Source organism: Ursus americanus, chromosome 21, assembly GCF_024610735.1.
Source record: "Ursus americanus isolate L20-20 chromosome 21, mUrsAme1.1.p, whole genome shotgun sequence".
Classification (NCBI taxonomy): domain Eukaryota; kingdom Metazoa; phylum Chordata; class Mammalia; order Carnivora; family Ursidae; genus Ursus; species Ursus americanus.
Genome location: NC_142147.1, coordinates 54,785,543 through 54,799,516, shown reverse-complemented (window position 1 = coordinate 54,799,516; position 13,974 = coordinate 54,785,543). Strand labels below are relative to the sequence as shown.

The 13,974-nt window shown below is 40.3% G+C and overlaps 1 protein-coding gene and 1 pseudogene across 2 annotated transcripts; both read right to left on the bottom strand.

Moving 5' to 3' along the window:
• Positions 1-1,731: 1,731 nt before the first annotated feature.
• LOC123787004 (uncharacterized) lies at positions 1,732-12,725 on the bottom strand. Its single transcript, XM_087871156.1, has 3 exons — positions 12,632-12,725; positions 10,883-10,918; positions 1,732-4,057 (listed from the first exon to the last, which is right to left on the bottom strand). Exon 3 carries the CDS (start codon positions 4,020-4,022, stop codon positions 1,827-1,829), a length of 2,196 nt encoding a protein of 731 aa, XP_087727282.1. The 5' UTR covers positions 4,023-4,057; positions 10,883-10,918; positions 12,632-12,725; the 3' UTR covers positions 1,732-1,826.
• Positions 10,926-13,601, bottom strand: LOC148108328 (KRAB domain-containing protein 5-like; annotated as a pseudogene). Its single transcript, XR_015728187.1, has 2 exons — positions 13,442-13,601; positions 10,926-12,724 (listed from the first exon to the last, which is right to left on the bottom strand). The product of XR_015728187.1 is annotated as a KRAB domain-containing protein 5-like (transcript).
• Positions 13,602-13,974: the final 373 nt, after the last annotated feature.

The window sequence follows — 13,974 nt, the reverse complement described above, 5'->3', positions numbered from 1 at the left end:
GATTGCAGATGTCGTATCAGAAGTTCCCTTAACTTGTGACTGTAGCACTTTGTCTCGGGAATGCACAGTGAGAAGGACTCCTGTCAGTGCAAGGCCCCTGTGAAAGTAGTGGCTACACAGAATGATGCCAAGCAGCAGGATGATGGAGTATGTCAGCTAAGACTTCAACAATACCTCCACATGACATACCTCTGTAATATACCTGTACTAACATCCTGGTATTCACAAAGAGGAGAAAATCATGACAGACTAGGCAAAAATAATCACACATCACTTAAACCTCAGACCAGAGCAAATGGATTCCTAGGTATATTATTCTACTCCATTACCAAATAGGTGATTGATTCAAAAAGTCACCTACAACCTTAAATAAGAGAGGTTAACACTGGAGGTAGGATACACATTATTCATTACGCATCCATGTCAATACATTAAAAACCAGTAAGTTTTATTAATGAAAATGTATTAAGGCTGGTGATGGGTATTAAGAGGGCACATATTGCATGGTGCACTGGATGTTATATGCAAGTAATGAATCATGGAACATTGCATCAAGAACTGGGGATGTACTGTGTGGTGACTAACAAAATAAATATTTTAAAAAAAAGAAAATGTATTAAGTTCACACAAAGACTAAGTTATGCATTTCAAATCCAGTCTATTATCACCATTCAAAATACAGAATACACACGTGAAAAAGCATTCAAGTTGTTAGAAGAATGTGGGAGTACTGATTTCCATCCACTTCAAGACTGAGGTCATTCTTAAGACATGTGTATGTACAACTGCACGGCATTGTAGGAAAGAGTTAGCTCTCCTCTTTCAGTTATCTGTCAGGATTTCTTCCTTTCAACCACATCAAGTCATACTCTCTAAGGACTGCACTTATGAAGATACATGGGTAGTTTACTAAACTGCCACCACTTTTTCCTTAAAGAACAATTAGTAAAACCTTGTATTTCTAATCGGAGGAAGTTCTCTAGTTTTGATATATAGAGAAGTATGTGTTCTGAACACAGATTTCATGGTAACTTACATCAATGTTATAACCATAAGTAGCATCTCCACTGAGATTGACTTCGTACGTTATATATTATACCGTCCTTCATATTCCATGGAAAATTAGGGATACAGGAGTCCCACCGAATGTGGCGAGGTGTCTAGTATCATTGATGTAGCAACAATCAGCCTCATGGTCTTACACAAACAATAATTTTCTTAAGTGATTTCAGAGTAAAATACATTAATATTGTTAGTCACAAATATCAAATAGGGCTGATGTAAGAAATAAAGAAACCACACATTGAAATTAATTATATATATGTACAATGGTCCACTAAAACTGTTGAAATATAATGGCATATACATTTTCTAAGTGTTCAAGTTTGACTTTTCCTTATAAGAACTATTTCATACAGAGTCATGTCTGAATAGTGAATAATGTATTCCTTTTACTTGATTTCTGTAACATTTATTGGCATTTGATGTTCAATTAAATAGTTTTCTAAACATTCATATCTTTCAATTTACCTACTTTAACGCACTCTCTGGTATTTGCTCTAGTGTGTAGTAAAATGAAGGTCTTTCCACATTATGTTCCAAGGGTTTGAATCTAGTACGCATTTTGTGATATTGAGGAAGGACTGAATTCCAGAAAAGGTACAGTTTTGCTCCTACATGGTAACTATGATGTTGACACTTCCGGTGAGAGGTTGTACACATTCTTTACATTTGTATAGTGACTCTCCTGTATGCAATCTCTGCTAAGGCATGAGGGGTGAGCAGTGCTTAAGTGTTTTCTCACATTCCTTACATTGGTAAGGTTTCTACCTCGTATGAATTCTGTGATGTTTAGTAAGGACTGAGTTGCTGCAAAAGGCCTTACCACATTCTTGACACTTGTAAGGTCTCTCTCCAGTATGAGTTCTACTGTGCTGACTAAGGGTTGAGCGCCTCCTAAAGGCCTTGCCACATTCTTGACATTTGTAAGGTTTCTCTCCTGTATGAATTCTCTGATGTCGAGTAAGACTTAAATGCCTACTTAAGACCTTGCCACATTCTTTACATTTGTAAGGTTTCTCTCCAGTATGAATTCTCTGATGTTGAGTAAGGACTGAGGGCCAGTTAAAGTCCTTGCCACATTCTTTACATTTGTAAGGTTTCTCTCCAGTATGAATTCTGTGATGTTGAATGAGGGTTTTGTGGTGGTTAAAGGCCTTCCCACATTCTTGACATTTGTAAGGTTTCTCTCCAGTATGAATTCGGCGATGTTGAGTAAGCTTGGAGCTTTGGTTAAAGGCCTTGCCACATTCTTGACATTTGTAAGGTTTCTCTCCTGTATGAATTCGGTGATGTTGAGTAAGGTCCGAGGGCCATTTAAAGGCCTTGCCACATTCTTGACATTTGTAAGGTTTCTCTCCAGTATGAATTCTCTGATGTTGAGTAAGGACTGAGGGCCAGTTAAAGTCCTTGCCACATTCATTACATTTGTAAGGTTTCTCTCCAGTATGAATACTGTGATGCTGAATGAGGGTTTTGTGGTGGATAAAGGCCTTGCCACATTCTTGACATTTGTAGGGTTTCTCTCCAGTATGAATTCGGTGATGTTGAGTAAGCTTGGAGCTTTGGTTAAAGGCCTTGCCACATTCTTGACATTTGTAAGGTTTCTCTCCAGTATGAATTCTCTGATGTTGAGTAAGGTCCGAGGGCCATTTAAAGGCCTTGCCACACTCTTGACATTTGTAAGGTTTCTCTCCAGTATGAATTCTGTGATGTTGAATGAGGGTTTTGTGGTGGTTAAAGGCCTTCCCACATTCTTGACATTTGTAAGGTTTCTCTCCAGTATGAATTTGGTGATGTTGAGTAAGCCTGGAGCTTTGGTTAAAGGTCTTGCCACATTCTTGACATTTGTAAGGTTTCTCTCCAATATGAATTCTCTGATGATTACTAAGCTTTGAGAGCCACTTAAAGGACTTGCCACATTCTTTACACTGGTGAGATTTCTCTCCAGTATGGATTTGCCTATGTCTCTTTAGTGATGAACAGTCCTTAAAAGTTTTACCACATTCTTCACATTTATATATTTCCTCTCCAGTATGAATTCCCTGATGCTGAGATAGTGATACGTGGCAGTCAAAGGATTTACCACATTCCTTAAAAATGTAAGTTTTCTCTCCCCTGGGGATGATCTTATTTATATTTAGTCTTGATGATTGACTAAATACTGTCTCTGGTTTATTACAGCTCAATGGGTTTCTTCCCTCATGAATTCTCTGATCATCACCAACACTGGAGGACTGGTTAAGAGCTTTCCCACATTCATTATACTCATGAGGATTCTCTCCCAAAGGGAGGCTCTTATGTATAACAAGGTTACAGGTTTTAGTAAAGCCTTCCCCAGGTTTACGACATTCATAATGGTTCTCTGGAAACCCAGTCCTCACACATCTATGAACACTGGAGCCCTGGTTAAATGTTTTCTCAGAGTCACTGCATTGAGCACTTCTGTCTCCATTGAAAGGGCTCTGGTAATTCTGTGGGGTCGACCCCTCAGTGAAGCACCTCTCATATGGACCCCACTTAGTACTTTCTTCATTTCTCAATCTCTGATTATCAGAAATCTTTGATCGGAAGGTCAAGCCAATCCTCTTCTCAAAATGGTTCAAATAATCATTTTCAGCATGGACAAGGTAACTTTCCAGATTTTCCAAACTGTCTATCCACAAATAGTTATCTTTGAATATCTGGTTAGAGCTTTTGCTTACAGAAACACACTGCTTTGCAGAAATAGCTGACTTAAAAAGGGAGGTTTTCCACAATGTTTTATATCCTTCACCGTTTGGGACAGTGAGATTCTTATGAAGGGCAGTTGTCTTGATTTGGGTCTGTCCTCCAGGAAATCTATGATGTCGTGCACTGTCCCCATCATTGTCCCAGTCTGTACTTAAGGGTAAAATCTCAACAGCACTATTTTTATATCTATACATTGATACTTTTTGGGAAGAACCTTCTATGCTTGGCATTAGCAGGGAACTCTGGGTGTCATGTGAAGATATAGCTGAAAGATATCAAATAAAAGTAAAATGATTACAGTTATTACTTTCAGATGAACATATTGATGACTTCTAATATAGATGCTTCAAGTCATTCAGACAATGTCAGAAAGATGCCTGAGAAGGAATCATTAGGACATGACATCTCCAAGGACACATAACATTGCATACAACGTACTGACCACATATCCTAATAAATAATTCTTTGGTATTGTCATGGTGCAGCACAAATCACTTTCCTGTATCTCTAATAATCAGGAAAAGTGTCACATGAGCCCAAAATAAGTAGAACGATGGATATTTAAACAGAAAGGTGAAATGATCAAAACAGGATATAGTAAAAATAGGAACATATCGACAATAGGAATAGTTGTTTGTCAGGAAAGAACAACATTGGCAGCCCACTAACTAAATTAATTAAGAATAAAAGAGAAAAGACCAACTAAAACAAGGGTGAAAAATTAAAGCAGACACAGTATAACTGACCATAGGAATAAAAGTAATTATAAGAGGCAATGATGGATAATCAGTGCCCACAAATTGATACCAAAAGATGAGTATAAATTTCAAAAAAGGTGTAACAATTTAGACTCCACCAGTCAGAAATATAAAAAAATCACAACTCATTTACAACCACGAAACAGAAATGAAGGAGGCATTAAAAAAAAAAAAGAAAAACAGAGCTGCCTGGGTGCCTCGGTCATTAGGCATCTGCCTTTGGCTCAGGGCCTGATCCCAGGGTCTTGGGATCAAGCCCTGCATCAGGTTCCCTGCTCTGCTGGGATCCTGCCTCTTCCACTCCCACTCCCACTCCCACTGCTTGTGTTCCCTCTCTCTCTGGCTGTCTCTCCCTCTCTCTCTCTCTCTCTCTGTCAAAGAAATAAATAAAATCTTTAAAAACAAACAAACAAAAAATCTTAACAAAGAAAGATGTGTGCCAGATGAATTCAATGAATATTCAAATGGACACTTAAGGAGAAAGTACTTCAAATCTCCTCAAACATATCCAAGGAGTGAAGATGACAGAAATTAGCAAGACACTGTCTCTGGGGTACCAGCATTACCAGGTTATCCGAGCCAGAGGAAGACACGACAAGTAAAGAAGGTTACAGACTACAACCTGTGGGGAATATTCACTCAAAGTCCACAATAAAATAGAACAAAATGCATCAAAAGCACATTTCCCCATTTTGCAAGGTAATCAAGGGGGAAATCACCCTGGAATTATGGGTGTTCCCACATATGCAAAACCATAAAGGGAAGAGCCCACATTAACAGAATGAGGATCAAAAATGACAGGATCATATTAAGTGAGACAGAATACCAATATGGGCATATTGGACATGTCATGTGAAAAACAGAGTAGAGAGAGAAGGAAACCCCTCAACCTACTGAAGGCCATGCATGTATGAAAAGCTGAAATCCAACATATTCAATAGTAAAAGACTGCGAACTTCTCCTCTATGAACAGAAACAAGGTAAAGAAGTGACCGCACCACTGCCTTTGAACATAGTACTGGACATTCTAATGAGAACAATTATGCAACTAAAAATACACAGAAGGAATCCAAATTGAAAAAGAAACAGTAAAATTATCTCTCTTCACAAATGACATGGTTATAGAATTCCGTAAGACATTTTATTTTAATTTTTTCACTGGTTTTTTGGTTATTGTTTGTATTATTTATTTCTGCCAGTTTTTCCCTACTGGACTTTCCATTTTCAATTTTTTTAAATATTATACAATACAGAGTTAAGAAAAATTTTGGGGGGCGCCTGGGTGGCTCAGTCGTTAAGCGTCTGCCTTCGGCTCAGGGCATAATCCCAGTGTTCTGGGATCGAGCCCCACATCAGGCTTCTCCAATGGGAGCCTGCTTCTTCCTCTCCCACTCCCCCTGCTTGTGTTCCCTCTCTCGCTGGCTGTCTCTCTCTCTGTGTCAAATAAATAAATAAAATCTTTAACAAAAAAAAAAAATTTTTTTTGGAATAAACAGCTTCCACCAGAAGAACTAGAAAAGGAAGACCCTTAGATGAAATTTGGTAGAGGAACGAAATAACACAGAAAATTCTGAAATAGTGTTCCTGGGTGGCTCAGTCATTAAGCGTCTGCCTTCGGCTCAGGTCATGATCCCAGCATCTTGGGATAGAGCCCCATATCAGGCTCCCTGCTCGGCGGGGAGCCTGCTTCTCCCTCTCCAACTCCCCCTGCTTGTGTTCCCTCTCTGTCTCTCACTGCCAAATAAATAAATAAAATCTTAAAAAAAAATTCTGAAATAAATAAAATAGATACCAGATTAACACTAACAGAACATTGAAAGTAATGCTCATTTTAAAAAACAAAATAAGTAAAAGTGGCAATGCTTTAACTACATAAACCATTATATACTAACAAATCAGGTAACTTAGATGAGAAACCCAGGTAATTCCTAAAAATAGACAAGTTATTAAGACTTGCATGAGGCAAACCTCACGGAGAAGGGCAGTCCTAACAGATCACGGTTGGGGGGTGGGGCTTGGTGTAAGAAAGGCAGACAGCTCGTGTCCTCACTGAGTGGGGCTCTGTGTTTATGCCAAGGAGGAGAGGGAAAGGGTACCATCCAACTCCTGTGTTCTTGGAGACACATGTCACTGAATGTCTCCTCTCAGAAAAGGGCTCCTAGGCTAGTGAAACCCCACTGTGTGGCCCAGGTGTTCTTCAGATGGCTGTTTCCATGGTGTCTGCCCCCAGGCTGTTTGCCTGTCTTCTCTCCAGGAGCACACACTGCCCTCTTGGCTCTGGCTCATCCAAACCTGCTGACCACTACAACTGCAGGCTTTAAGACGTGCTAGTTACGAGAACTCGAGAAATTCAGCCCCTCTCCTTTTCCAAGCCAATGGCTTTGGGGAAACCTTCTGCTTATGCATTCCCCTGAGTGCTCCTCTGTCATGCCACCTACTCCGCAACCAGGGCTCCTGCCCTCCAGAGCACTGTACTCCCTATACTCCTTATGCTCCCTTTCTCCCTAAACCATGTCTCCAAACTAGTGACTTTGTTTAATTAGTTGCTTAGTAGAACCCCTGGCCATTAGATGGTGAGCCATGGTTCAATACAAGAAAAAAAAAACTAACATTTAAAAAAATCATTCATGACAATCTTTATCAAAATCTCAGCAATAAAAAAAAATCTTACAAATACTGAAAGAGAGGAAGGAATACACTCAAAACCATTCTAGGAGGTCAGCGTTACCCTGATACCAACACGGGATAAACACAACACCAAAAGAAAAAAGCTAGTTTGTCTGATACAAGTTTTGCTACTCTGGCTTTCTTTTGACATCCATTTGCATGTACAAAATCCCAAATACAGTCAAAAGAAAAAAAGAAACACACTGAAAATAATTATCCCTCGCTAGATACCCATCTCCCCCTGGATCCTTTCAGGTACATTAATAAATAGAGTTAACCACGGAATAACATGCTCTTGGTCAGTCAGGGTCCACTTACACACAGCTGAGTTTGTTTTCATAAATACAGGGCACTACTGTACATGTGTTTTCTCTTCATTATGACACCTGAATATTTCCTCAAATTACTTCATTACAAAGATGTGGTATATACCACAGACCACATACGAATGGGATGACTGACTGTTCATGTTGTAGGTAAGGCTTGTGGTCAGCAACAGGCTCCTTCCATGCTAATGTAGGTATGGCTTTCAGTTTGGGGGACTCCAAAGATACGCAGAGATTTTCAACTGTGGAGGGGTTAGCACCCCTCATGCCTACATTATCCACAGCTAAAATGCAAATGCATCTAGTTGTTTTCTCTCTACAAGAAATACTCTGAGGAAGATCCTGTGTGAGGGGCGCCTGGGTGGCTCAGTCGGTTAAGTGCCGGCTCAGGTCACGATCTTAGGGTCCTGGGATCCAGCCCAGCGACACATCAGGCTCCGGGCTGGGGGGAGGGGGGTGTTGTCTGTTTCTCCCTCTCCCCCTGCCCCTCCCCTGCTCATGCTCTCTCTCAAATAAATAAAATCTTTTATTTTAAGATTTTATTTATTTGTCGGGGGGGAGAGAGAGTACAAGCAAAGGAGAAGGAGGCAGGGGGAGCAGCAGGCACCCCACCGAGCAAGGAGCCCGATGTGGGGCTCGATCCCAAGAGCCTGGGATCATGACCTGAGCCAAAGGCAGATGCTTAACAGACTGAGCCACTCAGATGTCCCTCAAATAAATAAAATCTTAAAAAAAAAAGATCATATCTGAAAAGTAGCTTTGATTTATTTTCTGTTGTGAATTCTCTGATGTTATTTAGATTTGCTTTCCATTACACAGTTTACCCATTGTTTACGTCCTTTCTGTTTCAGCCTTTTATAAAGACTTTTTTCTGACGTGCGTACTAAAAACAAAGGTCTTGCATCCATTTTCCGTTTCTAGGGTTTCTACCCAGTATGCTCTCTGTGAGGTTCAGTAAGGGTACAGTTCCAGGAAAAGACTGTGCCAACGTTCTTGACAATTGCAAGGCATCTCAACCGGATGTATCATCTCATGAGGACTAGTTTTGATTAGGAATTAAATGCCTTGCCTCGCTCTTTACAGTTAAGGGTTTCTCTCCACTACGCACCCTCTGCCGTTCACAGAGTTGACCGTTCTGCTTACAGGCTTGGTCTCATTTTATGTTACATCTGCCAGACTTCTCCCAACAGGTCTTACCGTAGCTTGCTAAGTTCCGAGTGGTACTTACGGGCTGGGCACAGTTTATACATTTGTGAGGCTTCTTCCTATTATAAAATCTCTGCTGGTGATTGCGTTTCGAACACAAGTTAAAAGCTTTGCCACAGTTACCCACACATTCTAGTCTTCTCTCCAGGGAGGACACAATGATGTTCAGTGAGATCTGAGCTTCCTAAGACCCCCACACTGACTACCTTTACCCCGGTTCTCCGGATACAGTTCTCTGATGTCTACTGGAATTTTACCCTTGGTTAACATTTTTCACAGAATAACTGCATTGGTAGTTCTCTCTCCATTAGAGAGACCTCTGCAATTAAGAAAGACAGAGTCCTCACTAGAGTACAGAACACGTAAAACCTCGCTCCACAGGAAGTATTATGTGATAACTACTGGATAGTGACGTTTCAATAAAGACCCTCCTGTATCAAAATTAGAGGCTTTAGAACAAGAAGGATGATGATTATACGTTGGTGGGAAAATAATGAACCTTCTGAACAGAACTTCCCAAATCTTTCACATTTAGAATTTTTATCTTCATTTTCAAATATCGAACTTTCGGAAATATTTCTGTGAATAATTAATCCAATCATAGATTTGAAATGCTTTGAAGGATTACTTTCACTACAGAATAGGCGACTCCCCAAGATTTCTAGATGTCCTTTCAGGAAAATTTATGGGTTTTTTAAAAAAGATTTTATTTTTATTTATTAATTTGACACAGAGAGAAAGAGAGAACAGAAGCAGGGGGAATGGCAGACAGAGGGAGAAGCAGGCTTACGGAGCAGGAAGCCTGAAGCGGGGCTCGATAGGACCCTGGGATCATGACCTGAGCTTAAGGCAGACGCTTAATGACTGAGCAATCCAAGCACCCCAAGATTTATGTTTCAAAAAGTGGATTTGGGTCCTTGCATTCAAAGACAGCATTCTGCAAATATAAATGACTTAGAGGGGGTTTTCCCCCAAACGATTTATATCCTTCATCTCTTCTGGCAGTAGGATTTCATTATAACTGTCCCAGTATCCATCATAACATCCTTCCTGCCCCTCACTAGCCCCCTACACCTTCCCAGTCATTTGTTAAGTATAAATACTCAGGGCCACTCCTTCCACATCTTCCCATATCACTCTATGCAAAGAATCTTCTTTGCCAACATGCCTAGGGTGTTATCGAAAGACACAACTAAAAGACGTAAAATAAGACATCCCACTTACTATACTCACACACATACCAAATTAATACCCATCCTAGGACAGCAACCAAATGGAGAAATAAGAACCACTAGGACACTGCACCCCCATGCAGACAAAAAATGGACCAAATTACCTTTTAGATGGAACCAGAATTCAGTTAGGAGAACATAGCACCCCCAGGCGAGTACAAATGAAGAAGACACATTAAAGGAACACTTTCTAGATGAAATAAAAGGAGTCTAAACAGTAACTGAAACCACACGAGAGCATAAAGCTCTGTGCTAAACATAAATATTTAGACAATTATACAAACCTGTAGTGTTGGGATTAGATACCAGTCTCGTTTACTTCTGCTACAGAATTTTGTTTTACAGAAAGTATAAAAATCATCAATGTAGGTAATAAGGTACACAACATAAAAGACAGAATTTGTGATCTCGGAAACAAAGTGGGTGCAGGGGTGGAGATAGGAAGAAGAGTTTTGTGTGTGATGGACAATATGAATTTTAACTGGTTTGTTTTACCTCTAAGTTGTTCTAAGGAATCTGTAAGGTAACCACAGTGAAAATACAGAAGACACAAAAGTTAATGAGAAAGGTACCAAGGCATAGCATGGGTGTAACACAACAACTGAAGATAAAATGTAATATGAAAACATGATACAGAGGTATAAAATGTTTCAAAATTATTTTGAATTCAAGAAAGTCTTTCTCTCATGCAAAGAGAATAAAAACTCACATGATGAAGTTAATTCTATGTTTATGACAACTCATCTGGGTATAGTACAACAGTCACTGACCACTAACCAAGGAGAAAAATAACCAGCAGGACTCAGAGTGTGTATGTGTGATAATACAAATACAAGACAAACACACACATAATTTTATTGACAAAAAGCATAAAGCTCATTCTTTCTTGAGTTATACTCACGTGGTGTTGAAATGTACTGAGTTGAAAATTCTCGTCCTGTAACAAAATACACAGGTTAAAACTGAATCCACAACGAACTAATGTTGTGGAAAGTCCCAAAGAAAGAAGCACATTATCATGGAATTACCAAACCAGAGAAAGACAAAATGTAACCCAAGAAAAAGACTGATGTATTACATAAAAGAAAAACTTCCATATAACTATAATTTTAAACTGTGTCCATGTACCCATGAAAAACAAGCATTAGATTGGCATGTCTTCATTGACCATAAAATTGTAAAGAACAGTCAATAAAATTGATCATAAAAAGCTGTAAATGAAAATTTTATGAGCACTTAAAAAGCTTGAAAGAAACGTATTACATTATTAATATATTCCTCCTCCTACACAGAATCTAAAGCCATAATCCATTCTTTAAAGCAGAGGAAACATCTTCATTTCTAAATAAACAAAAACCATGAAAACTGTAAGATATGCTGACGCTGTACATGAATTTAACATTTGGGATTAAATTCTGATACATTCTGAGGAAAGTAGAAGAAAAACCTAATGATGAATTTCCCAAGAAGTAAAATTACATTACCGAACAAAAGGATTTTTCAAATACAGGGGTGTGGGGTCCTAGGTGGCTTAATCACCTAAGTGTCTGCCTTCGGCTCAGGTCATGGTCTCAGGCTGCTGGGATCCAGCCCCACATTGGGAGCCCCGCTCAGCAGGGTGTCTGCTTCTCCCTCTCCTTCTGCCCTTCCCCTGCTCATTCTCTCTCTGTCTCGCTCAAATAAAAAAAAAAATCATTAAAAACTATATATGGGAATTTTACTAATTATCTAACTCACTTCTTAGAAAGCACATGCCCATGTCATATCAGAACTTTTGATCTAAAAAATGCAGAGCTAAATCTCATATATAACTAATTAGAAAATACGCATGGCAACGTCACAAGAACTTCCTAGAAGACAGAATTATAAAATGATGCAATTACTAAAAAATAAGGTAATGACTGAGACTTTATTAAAGGCTACAAGTTCTGAGTCTCTAAACGTGCTAGTTCCCCAACAGCATTATTTATGTAGGAACCCTAGAAACAAACAGAGACATTACATTATTTCACCACTGAGAAATGGAGCTCATAGAGTGGAAACTTCTATTTTAGTTAATCCGGAAAAAAAAAAATGAATTTTTGAAGAGAAATACAATTGTACAGTTTCTCATTTTAGGGAAGTGCTTTGTTATTTGATGAAGTCACTGAGTCTCAATTTTATAAGGTTAAGATTAAAGCCTCCATAACATGGGAAAGCATACACTGAAAACATTAGAAATCTGTCTCTAGTGGTGTAGGAATTTCTGCACCAAACCCCAATGAGCATACAACTATCCTGACCTACTTCTCCTGTCATGAAAAACAGAATTTACACAGGGCTTAGCACAGAAATAGGGAGATTTCCCCAGGGCCCTCACGGCAATGGAGAAGCAATCAGATTAAGGAGGACCTCCCACTCCAAGGAGAATCTCCCGGCCCTCCCTGTGCATGTGATGGACCATCACTGGAGCTAAAGGAGAATCCCTAGAGATGTAAGAGCTTGATAATATTGGATAGCAGATGTTCCTCCGTGAGAGACAGAAATAAAACTGGGCGTCTCCAACTGATTTTCATTCAAGGAGAGCTACTTGAACCACTGCTTAAGGTCTACCTTCCTCCTTCAGACTTGGACCTCCCCTCCTCCATCTGCCTCATTCAGTCCCACCTACCCGGATGGAAGGCTACTGTCTCTCTCTTCACATCCCAGAGCTGCTTCTCTTGCTACAAAAACATGATCAGGTCTGGCTTTGAGAGAATGAAGCCTGTTTATGAGGCAAAGGGAAAACAAGTATTGCTACAGATTCTAATGTTCCATCAGGATTGTGTTCAGTAGCGGGGCGCCTGGGTGGCACAACGGTTAAGCGCCTGCCTTCGGTTCAGGGCGTGATCCCGGCGTTATGGGATCGAGCCCCACATCAGGCTCCTCTGCTGTGAGCCTGCTTCTTCCTCTCCCACTCCCCCGCTTGTGTTCCCTCTCTCGCTGGCTGTCTCTATCTCTGCTAAATAAATAAATAAATAAAATCTTAAAAAAAAAAAAAAAGGATTGTGTTCAGTAGAGAAGAGAGGACACTGCAGCATCTAGAAAATGGTTTCTCAAAGGCTGCTGCCGAACTTTCCCGGTAGAACACACAGGAGGCATTTCTGATGCTCACGTCCTGACCTCCACTTCCAAGTAGCAGACGTAATAAGAAGTGGAAATTTCAGTTTAAGATGTGGGCAGTCCCGTGCTATGGCACTCAATGTTTAGAACTGCCACTCAGCTACAGAAGTGATGCTGTTCCCTTCAGGAAGGGGAAGCTAAGGCTGAAAAGAACACATCATGAAGATTTTTCTGTACATCTACAGAACCCTACTTATTTCCCTTTCTACCTAGATCTGAATTCCAGGCATTCATGGGGGAAACTTCCAAAAGACAGCCTTCACAGAAAGGAAGAAAACCCCAAGTATGGCTTGGGAAATCTGGAAGGAGTCATCCTCACCCAAGAACAGGAGGTGTCCGTAGTTCTCCAGCATCACGTCCCTGTACAGTTCCCGCTGCGTGTGGCTCAGGCATCCCCACTCCTCCTGGGAGAATTCTATGGCCACGTCCCTGAATGTCAGCAGTCCCTGCAAGACATACCGCAGTCACCAAGTGGCCATTGACAGAGTCACAACAGTTCCTAAGATGAAAGAGGGAGTGTCATTACTGGAACCAAACCTGACCTTTCCTTCTCCGTGACATGAGTGTGGAGTAGAAGAAAAACCCGTGCGACAGAGGGCTGACTGAGAACTTTCTCTCCCAGAAGTCAACTATATGAACTACACAGAGCGGAGAGCCCTCCTTGTCGGGATGTGGGAGAGGAGCCACTGGTCAAGAAAGAATTCTTGAAATGTTTTTGATGTGAAATGTTGGGGTTCTGGATTGAATGATGAGGAATGAATTGCTGAGGTATCTGTGGTGCAAAAAATTTGGTCTTAAAGCCCGGGGAGGGGACCAGAGGGTGCAAAGAGCTACACTGAAGTTGTGAGCAGT

Coding starts and splice junctions, on each gene's coding strand:
- LOC123787004 (XM_087871156.1), bottom strand. CDS start 4,022: ATGCCAAGCATAGAAGGTTCTTCCCAAAAAGTATCAATGTATAGATAT.